General features: G+C 42.4%; 1 protein-coding gene across 1 annotated transcript in view; it reads left to right on the forward strand.

Annotated features, from left to right (window-relative positions):
* The window catches only part of clasp1a (cytoplasmic linker associated protein 1a), a 95,719-nt gene that overhangs the window by 46,079 nt on the left and 35,534 nt on the right, over positions 1 to 14,106 (forward strand). The window contains exons 9-20 of the mRNA XM_085434420.1: positions 1,755 to 1,892; positions 2,230 to 2,303; positions 3,142 to 3,234; positions 3,353 to 3,498; positions 5,822 to 5,957; positions 6,052 to 6,122; positions 8,813 to 8,872; positions 9,354 to 9,431; positions 9,524 to 9,691; positions 10,164 to 10,210; positions 11,734 to 11,904; positions 13,237 to 13,260. Of these exons, the coding sequence (XP_085290546.1) occupies positions 1,755 to 1,892; positions 2,230 to 2,303; positions 3,142 to 3,234; positions 3,353 to 3,498; positions 5,822 to 5,957; positions 6,052 to 6,122; positions 8,813 to 8,872; positions 9,354 to 9,431; positions 9,524 to 9,691; positions 10,164 to 10,210; positions 11,734 to 11,904; positions 13,237 to 13,260 (1,206 nt within the window). The remainder of the gene's footprint in view (positions 1 to 1,754; positions 1,893 to 2,229; positions 2,304 to 3,141; positions 3,235 to 3,352; positions 3,499 to 5,821; positions 5,958 to 6,051; positions 6,123 to 8,812; positions 8,873 to 9,353; positions 9,432 to 9,523; positions 9,692 to 10,163; positions 10,211 to 11,733; positions 11,905 to 13,236; positions 13,261 to 14,106) is intronic.

Here is a 14,106-nt window from a genome sequence, read left to right on the forward strand (position 1 = left end):
TTGCACCTCGTGTGTGGATTGTACTGGTTATTTTACTCTAAAGTGCACACTTCCATGGACCCAGGATCACATCTTGGCTCTTTGAGACGTTGTGTTCATCATCTGTGTTCTGGGTGACGTGTCAGTTCGACTTCCAGCTCACATTGTGTTGTTTTTTTGTTTTGTTTTTCAGTCAAGTATAAAGCGGCTGGGATGAGAATTGGCTGAGCTAAGTCACAGAGCTAAGGCTGTGTTTCTCAGGGGTCTTGATCATGAGTGGGTTGAGAGTCGAGTAAGCAATTGAGAGACGGTCTGCAGTGATGAGGATGCTGTGCTGGTCTATTGTGGTGAAGAGAGAGCAGAGGGCCACAGAGAAGCTATTGATTTACTGGTGATCTACATTCTGACCCTCACCTATGGCCGCGAGGTGTGGGCAGTGACAAAGGATGAGATCACCGATACAAGCAGTAGAAAGGAGCTTCCTCTGGAGAGTGTCTCTTAGAGAGGGTGAAGAACGTGGGCATACAGGAGGGGTTTGTCCTCCACATCAAAAAGCGAGGTGCTTTGGGCTACTGTCCAGGATGCCTCCAACCTCCCTGGGAAAACAATATCTATCGGCTGGCTTATGAACACTTCAGACGAGCTGGAGGACGAGGCTTGATAAAGAAGGTCTGAGCATCCCTGATTCCCCCGAGACCTGCATTTCGATAAGCAGCAGATAAAGCTTCATCATTATTGACTTCTTTTTGAGAAACTGCATTTAAACACGACAGTGTGGTCATCGTACAGGAACTGTGCTCAGTAAATACAAAATGCTTCATAACCTCAGACCCCTCCCTGTTTTTAGAGCCTTTAGTCCAACAGCATCAGCAGTGATGTTACTGTGACACATACACACACCTCAGGGAGAGGGCTGGTTTGTCTGGGAGTGTGCCGGAGCCACACACAATCCATTCGACAGAGATGCCTGAAGAAAGCGAGAGTGTGTGTTAGAGGCTGCTGCCGAGACATGCTGAGGAAGCTGATGTGCAAGAAAATCTGCCCTCGTAAGAACGATGCATTTATCTGTCCTCATTTTCATCCTCGCCGCGCTCGTCTCGCCCTGCACAGCTTCCTGTCTGTCTGTTATTGCTCTGCTCTCTCTGGCTCTGTGCGTCTCATGTCTGCCAACCTGTTGCCTTTTTGTCCCTGTCATGTTTTGTATTTCTTGGTCATGATGATGATTTTCATGCAGGGAGCAGCTTGTGCGGATGAAGCTTCTATTTTATGTATCAGTTTATTATACGTGGCTCCACAAATAAAAGACAAGGCACAAACCTGATTCCTAAACAGCAAGTTAATGTCTCTAAATGTCCTCAGACAGCGGTCATGATCATGGCTGCAAACACCGCCTTTATCTCCGTGCCTCAGCTGGCGGATATCACCACCGGCTAATCCCTCGTGTGAGTGGTCACGTTGGGCAGGTGACGCCGGGGGCCATGTATGCACTGCTGCCAAACCAGATTAGAGTCAGATGGATGGAATGATTAAAACGTGCACAGATACATACACCACCTGACAGATTGCCCGTGTTGCACTCTCCCCCCTGAGAGGTTATCCAACGCAGCAATGACTCAGGGCTGTTTAACACTTAAGAGAATGATTTCAGCCTCTGAACGATGACTGAACGGTGCTTTATTGATCCTTACGGGAAATAATTCTCACAGTCAGCCAGCCTATATCGAAAGCCTAAGTCACCTACACCCTTTCTCATTTCTTCTTCTTCTTTTTTGCAGATAAGAACTTTGAGGATGAGGACTCTGTGGACGGAGGCCGGTCCTCCTCCTCCTCCTCCAAAGCACCACCCAGTGGCAGGAGGACTGTAGTGAGCTCTGTCAGAAGACCCAGCTCAGCCACCACGCCAAAGCCCACGGGTGAGGGAGAGGTTCAAGCTCAGCTCAGTGCTGGGAATAAATAATCTGTCGCTGAAAGTCACTATTTGTTCTGATTTAATGAACAGTTATTCACATTTTAGTTTAACCCTGGGTCATAACAGTTTACCCTCAGGCAGCCGAGCTCTGTTGGCTGGCGATTCGTTATGTTTTAGAAAGAAATCTTTGTTTGACGGCAGTTTTTCGTTTGTCATAGATGTGCTTGCATTGAGAGCAGGTTGTTAATGACTGAACCAAGGCTTCTGTTCTTTGGTCAAATTCGTAGTTTAAAAGATGCTGTTGAATACCATTTAAAATGCCTTATGTATATTTTTCAAAGGTAAAGAAGCTGCTGCTGGTGCTGTTGATGAAGAGGATTTCATTAAAGCCTTTGAAGACGTGCCCTCGGTCCAGGTGAGCTGGCCACATTCTCCATATGAAACCTTGCTTTAGTATGATGGTAGTTAGATTTCCCAGAGGGTGTGGCTTTAGGAGTGTTAGAGGTAATTGGTCCACACCTGTGTGATGGTCCAAAATACTTGGTCCATCTCATGATGATAGCACAGGTTGCTATCATCATGTGGTTGGGATTCTTGGCTTTATTGAAAATACCTGAACAGCTGAATCATGAAGTGCCTTAAAACTACTTCCACATGACTTAAAGGCGTTCATGATTTCTGGATGTCATGTCAGATTGACTTTAATGAATCCACGATGTTTCATCTCACACCACCTGGATGTTTAATCAAAACAGACAGCATTTAAAAAACTGATATAATTCTAGCTTTATTGCTCTTGGCTGCACTGAGACAAAAGGGTGGGGTAGGAAGGCAGTTAATGCTAGCTAATTGGTTATCTGGTTATCTAGAGTAATCAGATTATTGCTTTAAAAATGTTTCAAAAGGCTCCAACAGCACAAACACCTTGCAGAGCTCCAGTTCAGGGACTCCAATTAACTGAGGTAAAGCCTCACAGGCAGTTAGCAGCTACAGCCACGCCCCCGACAATGCAAACTTTAAGCCTTGATTAAAACATTGCACCAAAACAGTCTTTGTATCAGTCTGTAAACATGTTTATTTCTGCTGTAAAGTTGGACATTTTAATAACGTGGGGACTGATTCACTGCCTGAGCCTCTAGTGGACATTAGAGGAACTGCACAGTCTGGTGATTTGGGGTCAGTCACTTTGGTGCACCATATTGAAATAAGTCCTGCTAATATTGTGGCTTCCCTTCCTGTCCCGTTGTGCACAGATCTACTCTAACAGAGAGCTCGAGGACCAGCTGACCAAGATCAGAGAAGTGCTGTCTGATGACAAACATGACTGGGAGCACCGAGTGGTTGCGGTGAGATTCTGGAAGCACATGTGTCCTCTTTAAAACACACACACGCTTACATATAAAGATGATAGGTAATATATATTTGATCATGACATTTTTTTTCTCTTTTCTCATTCCTCTGTAGCTGAAGAAGGTCCGTTCCCTCATGTTGGCGGGGGCCACTGATTATGAAGGTTTCCCTCAGCAGCTTCGACTTCTTGAGGCTTCCTTCAAGCTGTCAGCTAAAGACCTTCGCTCCCAGGTGGTCCGAGAGGCCTGCATCACGCTGGGGTAAGACAAGAAGACTTTACTGACTGAGATTTTAGAAGCCTTGCAACACCCTTAACCACCTGCAACATCAACATATGTCTGGGAACAATTTTATAGAATAATTTAACATTTAAAAAAACAGATGATGAACAGATGAAATGACATGTATTCAGACAAATAAGTGAGATTTCAACAACATCTCAGTTTTTCCACATACATCGAGTCTGTTGTTGTTATAATATGCACATGAAGATTTATTTCATGCTGTGTAAACCCATCCAGTGGGCTGACTCAGACCCTTTGGCAAGCTGGCACCTATGTAAATTGTCAACTGGCCATTAGGTATAAGTACCTGCTGTAATCAGTCACCTGCAAATTGTTTTCTGAAACGTTCACCACCAGGAAGCAGAATTATACCAGTGAGTGAGCTGCTGTTTTTCTTTTTCTTTTCCCATTTCTTTCAGAGACCTCCTTTTTGAATTCTTCTTATTATTTCCCTGGTTGACTCACTGCAGCTGTTGTTTCTTCAAATTCTGTTAAAGCTGTAGTTAATTGAAGACTTTTTAAAAACAGTATTAATAATATGTACCTTAAAAAATTAAACATAGTTGTCCTTAAACCCTGGATGGCAAGAAAAAGAACTCTAAGTAAATGACAGAAAAACTGAATTAGCTTTTTTTCTTTCTCTTCTTTGAGTTGATTGGTTTTCCTGTCATAGCAGATTTTTTAAATGATCTTTTTATAATCTAAATGTGTAACAATTAATTTATTTTAATAATAAAATAATTAGTTAAATAAAATGAAAGCCTGAGGGTAATTAACAATGCTTTTATGCGTGAACATCCCTGGTTTAAGAGCGGGAGGAGACCCAGTCCCAGCTTCAGGAATCATATGTGCTCTGAGTGTCAGCCCCAGGCCCAAACAAACAAGGTTGTGTCAGGAAGTGCATCCAGCAACACAAACATCTCCCAAGTTAAACATGCGACTCCATCTGCATTGGCGACTGCATCTGAATGAGCATCTGAAAGGGTTTTTCAAAAACTTTATAAACAATTAATGCTTATTAATTTTTACAGTGTTTATTGTTATTTATGCTTTTGTATTTATTCGAGTCTTGTTTTATTGTTGTAAAACTGGTGTTTTGATCTGTTTGCCTCGATTGGAAAACACTTTGAGTTTGTAAACATGATTTGACTTTCTGGTATAACGCTGCCACCTTGTGGTAAATGATAAATGGTAAATGGCCTGTATTTGTATAGCGCTTTACTTAGTCCCTATGGACCCCAAAGTGCTTTACACTACATTCAGTCATCCACCCATTCACACACTGGTGATGGCAAGCTACATTGTAGCCACAGCTGCCCTGGGGCGCACTGACAGAGGCGAGGCTGCCGGACACTGGCGCCACCGGTAATGACCACCAGTAGGCAACGGGTGAAGTGTCTTGCCCAAGGACACAACGACCGAGACTGTCCGAGCTGGGGCTCGAACCGGCAACCTTCCGATTACAAGACGAGCTGCCAACTCTTGAGTCACGATCGCCTCAGTGGTGACAGCTTTTATTAATGTTTGCAGAGGGGTTTTTACAAAAAACCTTAAGATCAGAATCTTTCTGCATGAGACACTGCTTAGATTTCTCTGCCTGGCTGGGCTCAATTGGTCTGATTATGTTTATGACCGCCCTGTCAGTATACCTGATAGTGAAGTGCATAGTCTAATCTTCAGATAGTTTTTTTTTCAGCTGTGAAACTGTCAGTATGACAAAACAAGAGGTTTAAGTGTCTAATTGAAACCTTTGCCTATAAAGGCTCACTTTTAGTTCATCTTTACTGAATATTTTGTCATCAGGGTGTGACCAGATGAGCAGAGTACATGTCAGGATGATTCATTAAATCACAAGTGATTGCATTTCATGTCATTTTCATGGGTTTCTCTCTGGATTAGGGCTCCGTAATGAGAGTCATTCAGTTTTTACTCATTGATCAACGTGCTTCTAATGGCTTTGATTAGCAGCGCTGACATTAACATGGATCCGTAACTGATGAGGTTATACAGTGAAAAGCTTAAGCTAATGAAAACCAGTCTTGCAGCATCACTCTGGACTTACAAACATCCATCATCCCGAGTTTAATCCGGCCCTGATGAGGTGGAACAGAGCAGAGAGGCACTGAAAGAGCAGGAGGCTGATGAATAGATGAGACCTACATGTATCCTATCATCCCTCTTAATGCCAACACAGCAGACGTTTCCCATCATCCCTCACTCACTTCTCTGTATTTCTGCCAATCTGTCAGTTTGTCTTTGAAAGCTTTTTGCATTGTAACCATTTCTTTCTTTCTGCCAGATATTTGTCATCGATTCTCGGTAACAAGTTTGACCACGCGGCCGAGAGCGTCATGCCAACCCTGCTGAATCTCGTGCCCAACAGTGCCAAAGTCATGGCCACGTCCGGGATGGCCGTCATCCGTCTCATCCTCAGGGTGAGTGATCTCAGAGCATTACTGCATGCAAATAACTGATCCTCGCAGAGATGTCAGAAGAAATAATCCCTCCTGACATTTTCTTCTCTCCCAGCACACACATTACCCACGGCTCATCCCCATCATCACCAGTAACTGCACCTCCAAATCAGTCGCAGTCAGACGGTAAGAATGCCTTTCAAAATAAAACACACCAGCTGCAAGTTAAAAATAAAAGACAAGAATTTCAGTTTTCTTATTTGTTTTCCAATAAACTTGATTTTCATTTAGGGAAAAATAAATCAAGATTAAAAAGAAAGAAAAATTTAGGAAAAAAAGAGAAAATGTAAAAACTCAAGAACGGGGAGTAATCAGATAAAAACAAAATAGATATCAAAAAGCCACTTTACGTATGTGTGTGTAAATATACAAACACATATACACATCCAAACTGTGAGCTGGTTTCACTGAAGAGGAGCCTGAAAGCTGAAGGCTCTGCCTCCTATCCTACTTTTAAATGCTCTAGGAACCACAAGTAAGCCAGCAGTCTGAGGGCGAAGTGCTTTAAAAGAAAAAGAAAAGAGTTGCTTGCTAGTAGGCTAGTACTTAAATTGTTAATGTTAAAATGTATAATAATATGTCAATAGTAAAATTTCATTATATATCTTTTCTTTTAACTTTTAGTCATTAAAATGAATTTACTTTCAGAGGCATTAATATATATATATATTAGGGGTGCAACGATACACAAAATTCACGGTTCGGTTCGATACTTTGGTGTCACGGTTCGATATTTTTTCGATACAAAAAAATGTTCATGCATTTTTAATTTGTCATTTATTAAAATTATAAATATATATTTTAACTCAAAAGTACAGTTTTTAAATTTAACCCTAACCCTTGTGCGTGTTTTTTATTTTGACAGCGAATGCGCACCTGCGGACCACTTATGTGCAGCCCTGGTTATTTAGCTCGTCATATTGCAGCCACAGAAATTCTTTTGTCCATGAAACCATAAAGCTGCACTTTCTTTTTGCCTTATAGTCTGATTTGTCATAACTTCTCCGTTTTGTGGTAAGCTTTTCTTTGGCTGTCACTTCTTCACCCTGACCTGTCTTATTTGGCTCAGCAGAACTGAAATGCTTTTACACGCGCACTCACATAAGCTCAGCGATTCTCTGCGCGATCAACCTCTCACATGTTTAAGCTGCGGGAGATTTCACTTGTCATGTTTGCATAGTAAGCTAACGATTAATAAGACGATGTCAGAGGAATTGGTGCACAAATTATCATCACTCACAGATCAGTGCTGTCGCTCTCTATACACAGTTCACACGATTGCAAAGTGAAAGCAAAAAAACAAGCGCAAATTCAAACGCGACTTCAATATGTCACATATTGACAGTGGCTCACCGATGCCAATGACATAATTACCCAGCTACATTTCTGAAAGAATGCAAAAGCATTGACATATATTTTTCCTACAATAGCCCGACGGGCAGGGAAGAGATAGATTTTGGTAGCCCGACTGAAAAAATCGCTAGCTCCGGGACGTCGGGCTAGCGATATTGCAAGCCCTGTATCTGATTGAGGAATCACTCATCTTTGGAAAAGAGAGTTTATTACAGAGAAATGGCTCTTTCCAAAATAAAAGCTATACTATCCGCTTCTTCTGGGCTATATTCTCAGCAGCATAAGGAGAATCATGTGCTAACAGCTGTCTAAATGACTCTGCTAAAGTTAGTAGCATGCTTGCTTTTTTTTGTCTGCTTCCACTTGTCTTTGCACTAGGATGATGTCGGCGTAAATGTGCAGTCATATTCGTCGTGTTCCCACTAGTGCTTTCAGGTTAATCTCGTTGAAATGACCTTAACGCCACAACACGGCAAATCTCCGTTAACGAGCTACCGCCGATCGCTCTGTGCATGGGGCTAGACGGCCAACACGTTAACGAGCTAACTGTGCTAGCACACTAGTTCACACCAATGTAATTGAGCATTGCATGGCACATCCAACATACTGTTTTACTTTAGTCCATGACTCGCTTACCTTCAGGGTCATACGTCACATGAAAACCAAAATAATTCCAAAAGCCAGATCTGAATGAGGGTGGGGGAGGTGCCCTGCGCTCTTCCTTCTGACTATGCTGTCTGTGTTGAGCGCTCAGTGGATCTGCGCTCGACAGTGCAGCCTAGGCGGAGTAGTCGAACACAGATTCACTGAGCGCTCAACACAGACAGCATCGTCAGAAGGAAAATTGACAAAAGAAATTCCAAATGTTGTATTGTTCGATACATATGCGTACCGAACCGAAAGCACTGTATCGAACGGTTCAATATCGATACGAATATCGTTGCACCCCTAATATGTATGTATATATGTGTGTGTGTGTGTGTGTGTGTGTGTGTGTGTGTGTATATATATATATATATATATATATATATATATATATATATATATACACATAATGCAGTCATTAATGCCGCTGGGTTTTTTTTAGATAATTTTTGAGGGCATGAGAGTTCATGTTTAAGTCGGAGCTTCAGCCACAGAAAGGTTATTGTTTACTTTAAATCCAGTGAAATGAATAATGAATGAATAAATACTCTGAATTACTTTGCAGTTATACATTTTACTCCTCAGCCCTAAAGGGCTGTCGGGGTATTGTTGTTACCCCTCCGGGTGGGTGGCATGGACACCTAACTTTGTGAATGTATTAACTCGAGAACGGGGTGATGTAGAATTTACAAATAAATACCATAGGTGCATTTACTAAAAATGTCAGACAGGTTCGAATCTCAGTGACCAAAGGTGTAAAAAAGTATAAGGTGTAAAAGGTTAAAGACGTATTCATATAAACTTTAATTTCTTTCCAGACGCTGTTACGAGTTTCTCGACCTCATGCTGCAGGAGTGGCACACCAATACACTGGAAAGGTGAGCTAGTCTGCTGTTTCCTCCTGGAAGCATACTATATAGGAGAGTGTGTTTGTGTGTGTGTGTGTGTGTGTGTGTGCGTGCATTCTGCTGAGGCGCAGACGTGCATGCAGCTTCTTCTTCTACTCTCTCATGATGACATTTAGGTTGTTGAGCATTTGCAGTTAGCTGAGCTGGCTCGCTGAGCCACTGATGAGACCCGTTAAATTGATGACTCCTGAGCGAGCCATCATCATCATCATCATCATCAAGGGGCCTGCTTGCCCTATATGTAACCATGGCAACCGCAGCGGGGACTTTAAAAAGCGAGTGAAAAGCCCCACGGGTGGCTACATTCCCTGTGGATCAGCAGAGGATTCAAACTCTAGGAGAGAGGAGAGGAACGAGGAACTCCCCTGAGAGCTGTTTGTGCTCCACATCATCAGTACTGCTCGTTTCTGTCTTAACCGTTTCTCCTTGCAATGTTTCCTTACTATCCCAGGCACGTGGCAGTTCTCACTGAGACCATCAAGAAAGGAATCCACGATGCTGACTCTGAAGCCAGATCCATCGCTAGAAAGTAAGTGTCCTGTCTTAAAATTCAATGAGAAAGTTTAGTTTGTTTTTTTGTTTTTCACTACACTGCCTCTTCTCTTTTTTTCCACCCTGTAGGTGCTACTGGGGCTTTCACGGCCACTACAGCCGGGAGGCAGAACATCTTTTCCAGGCGCTGGAGGCCACCTATCAGAAGGCCCTCCAGTCTCACCTGAAGAGCTCAGACAGCATCGTGTCTCTGCCCCAGTCAGACCGGTCCTCGTCGTCTTCGCAGGAGAGTCTGAAGTAAGAACCGCGCTGCTCTTTGGCTCCTACTCTCCTCCTCCTGCTGGAAGCACTCGTGTCCCTGCATCCTCAAAGCTTGAGCACACATATTGGATTTCACTGAGTGATATGAAACCACTAATGCATCTGCTGTTTTGAATATGGTGATAAAGATGTTGGTAATTACTGTCAGATGTGCAGCGGGTGGGTGAATCAATCGCCATCATTAATCCCGTTTGTAGACTCCCTGTGGAGCGCACTTGGGTAATGACCTCATGCTCGGCCCATCAGACCTGCAGCTGCAGTGGTCTCCAGTCTGAACTCATTTGTCCTTTGGGGTTATCCCAGTTTAGATGCTGATGAGTCAAAGCTTTTACTAGAACCTGAATTTGATAGCGCCAAAGTGGAGTCCACGCATTTTAATTTTATAAATCATGAGTCTTAGGTTGTGATACACATAAATTCTAAAAAGTGTCTTTTTTTCTTCCCCCAGCCGGCCACTGTCTGTGAAGAGCGTGATTGGAGGAAGCATGACGAGAAGTAAGTATCTTTTTATTCGATTCGTCAGCGTGGAAAGGATATAAAGTTTGCATAAAGGCTTCAGACAAATCGAAAGCTTCACAAAAAGCACAGATTCCTGAGGTCACAGGTTAAAGAGCTGGAATTATTTATTGATTCAATATTTTGAGTGGTGAACAAGCAGTATTCTGCAGCGGAAATCCACGTCTTCAGCTTCACTCTCTCTCTCTATGGTAACAAAGGAGTGGTTGGTGAAGCAGCAGTAAATAAACTTCTCTTAACCTTTAAACTCATCAATCAGGTGCTCTGATAAAAGGACTCTGATTGGAGGATTGAGGTGTATCCAGCGAGCAGGATTTCTGCATCAGAGACGAAGGTCCTCCTGAAATCAACCTTTTTGTAGCGGCTGAATATTAAATACTTTGACTGCAGTCTGAATGCATCTGTTTTTAGTCACAAATATAAATAAAGCACTCACAATGATGTCTTGCAGCAACGATTTCCTTCAAAATGAAAGCAGGCCAATGATAACTTAAAAAACGTTCTATTATTGAGGTGAAAAGACCACTGAAGTAGACAAGCCAGCAGTTGGCCATTCAACCTGCCCAACCTGTTTACTGGCCGTGGCCCATTGGAGCATTGGTTATGATGAACCCTGGCTCTTAACAGATTTATGTTTAGATCAGTGAGACTGATCATCTTTGGGTTTCAGTAGTGATGCATACACTGAACATTTCCATTTTGAGTCGCATGCACTGTGTCACTTCACGTTATCATTTCCCCTGGACCAAGCTGATTAAGAACTCCTGAGATTTAAAATCGGGGAGCTTGATGGTGGAGAGATGATGGGGTGTTAGAGGATCAATACAAGATGCCTCAGACTGAAAGATTGCACAAGTTGAGAGAAAAACATCTAAATTACGGAGCTGTGTTAAGTGTGTTAAATTCACCTCAATTTATGGTGGAAGTCACGTTGCAGCAGTAAAATAAACAGTTGAAAACTGTCACCACAAGGTGGCAGTATTTCAGCAGAAGGGTTTATTGTAGATGCCCACCCCAACCAACATTACATTTACATTGTTCTGCCTTGAAAGTCGACTTATAGTCTGGTTTTTTATGTTTCTGTACTGATTAGTAACTGTCTGTTCTGTCCTCCTCTACTACATAACCAGCTTAAATTAAAATTAAAGTTATTTAGGTGCAACATGCATGTAGTGCTGTAAAAACATATGCGTGCAGAATCTGGCAGTTGGCATGGAGTGGAAATTAAACCTAAAGAAAGCAAGAAGAACATTTAGTTCACAGTTGGTTGCAGAGTGTTTTACAACAGCTAGTACAGAGCTTTTTGCACAAGAATTAAAACGGATTTAAAAGGAGTACAAGAATTCAACAAAGATGTCAGAATCTGGCTTTTAAACTCAGTTTAAGTGCTTTCGAAGTTCAGCCATGCTTCCATCTGAGTGTAGAAAATGGATCCTGAAACTGGAAAATGTAAAAGCATCATAAGGTAGCCATGATACAGTAACATCTCTGTGTTGCCACAGGTAAGCTTGTGGGATCCAGGGTGCCGTCCACTCCAGGATCCCTCCAACGCTCCCGCAGTGACATCGACGTAAACGCCGCCTCCAGCGCCAAGTCTCGTCTGTCCACTGTTCCCGCCTCCTCGCCGTTCAGCTCTGCAGCTGCTCTTCCACCAGGGTCCTACGCCTCTTTAGGTAACTGATCACTCTCCTCCTTCTAACCCGCTCAAACCAAAAAGGAAGACCACTTTCTGGTATTCAGCACATGTTGCTCACACTCTTATTTCTCAAAATGAAACATTTCGCTCTCCGTAAACGTGCACGAGGACAGATAGCTCCCCAGTAACAAACCATAGGATTCACCCAGTGAACAAACAACACAGAGTAAACAGAGGAAGTCTTGCAGATCCTTCGTTTAAGTTTGCAGAGTGAAGGAGTCTTATCAGTACACAGTGCCTTTCATTATTTTATTCAATATCGTACAATCGAGATGCATTGATTACAATTAGGTCTGGTTTTTCATTACAGGAGTTCAGTTTCATCATATGATTATTTTTGTCATGTGTTACAGAGCTTCACCACATTTCAGAAGCCTCTGTCTTTGAACATAGATTTCTTGTACTAATAAAAATGATCTGCCTCGTATCACTCACTCTGACTCTATAATTACACATTGAAAAACCACTAGATATTTTATAAAAAATCCTGAACTACAGTCATTTTTAAATTTAATGTACAGTTAATGCCATTCCCCTGACCGGTACTTAGATTTCTGGACAGATGAGCAGCAAGGCTATAGGTTTTTCTGAGGGTGATCAATCAGTTCATCTCTATTTTACAGTTAGAAGGGTTAAATGAGGAGAACACTGTTTTCCCTAGAAGAAGGTGACCCCTCTGACCCCATAATTTCCACCCGCCGTTGGGTGAATATGACACTAGTCGCATTTCCTGGGCGCCATGATGTTTAGAAGAGCAGCTCAAGTAGCTGAGGGGCAAACTGAGCCTCTTCCATGTTACAGTAAGAACTACTAAAGCAGCAGTTTAGCAAAAGTCCCAAATAAACAGATTAGTCTCTCCTGTCATCTTGAGCTATTGAAGCATTTCTCCTGTAATCAGTGGCTTTTATGGAGCTGCCCGGGAATATTAATAACTGCTGATGTTGCCATTAGACTGTTCTGTCAACAGGAACTGTTTAAGTCCTCCACTGACACTTTACACAAATTGATTGGTTGAGGCTGAGTGGCCCCCTGCTGTGATGGCCGCCTGTTTAAGCTAATGCGAGAAGTTTAAGCCACTCCCTCCCAATAGATGAGATATTTTGTGTAATCTTTTCCCCATGCACAAACTTCTCTCCCTGCTTTGTTCTCCTCCAATGAGTCCCTATGGCTCCATAATGACCCTAACTAATTACGATGAGGCCCCTTGCTCACCCACTCATGCCTGTTGCTGCTTCAATTGCTACTAATGACTTCCTCTGTGCCTCTCCTCCCACTCTTTGCTGCACCGCCTTTCTTAAATGCCCCATAGATGGCACTCCTGGTAAAAGTGATGGTAAGAACTGTGTGTATGAGTGTTTCTCTTTTGTCAGATGTCACAATGTTTACATTTCCTCTTCATCTGTGCTCTCTTTTCCTCTCTTTATCCCTTCTAAGTAGTCTTTCTAGTTTTGTGGACCTCTGCATGGACTGTCTGCATGGATTTCCTCCTTCTGACTGTAACCCTAACAAACGGGTCACTGCATGAAAAATCAATCAGCGGCTACCACCTGACTCCCTCACATTTTTCTACAATAACTTCACCACGCTAAATTTTACCTCCATACTTTGAATATTCTCAGCGTTACAGACCATCAGAGTACATAAGTAAAGTTGGAGCTTACTCATGTGGAAAATCTTATATTTGTGAAGTTATGAGGAATCAAAAATGCACTTTGAGGGTCAGTAACTGAGAAAATAGTCATAGTATGAAGGCTTCACTCAATATACTGAAGTTAATGTACAAAAAAAAAATCTGTTGATTTTGAGGCTTCAGGTCTTTTCTGATGTGGTTGATTTTCTTTTTTTATGGAATGACCCAAATGTATCCATCAGCTGTCTAATTTGAACAGCAGTTGAATCCACTGTTACTGTATCATACTCTACAGAAAAGGTTCTCATGGTGTGCTGCAGGGTGGCATGCACTAAATGGGTCCACAGTTTGATTTCCTGTCACGGTGTTGCTACCTCCAGTGCCACTCATAGGTTTGGGGTCTCTTTGAAGTGTCCTCGTGTTGTTTAACGCTAATGAAAAAAGACACAAACTAAAAACTAACTTAGATTCTGATGACTTCAAAAAATAGATCACAGGAAAAAAACACATCGAATGAAAGGATGGAAGGAAAAGGAGGGAAGTAAAAGC

The sequence above is a fragment of the Copadichromis virginalis genome, linkage group LG16, assembly GCF_057382275.1.
Source record: "Copadichromis virginalis isolate Kocher_CV1m ecotype Utaka linkage group LG16, C_Virginalis_male_GT1.1, whole genome shotgun sequence".
Classification (NCBI taxonomy): domain Eukaryota; kingdom Metazoa; phylum Chordata; class Actinopteri; order Cichliformes; family Cichlidae; genus Copadichromis; species Copadichromis virginalis.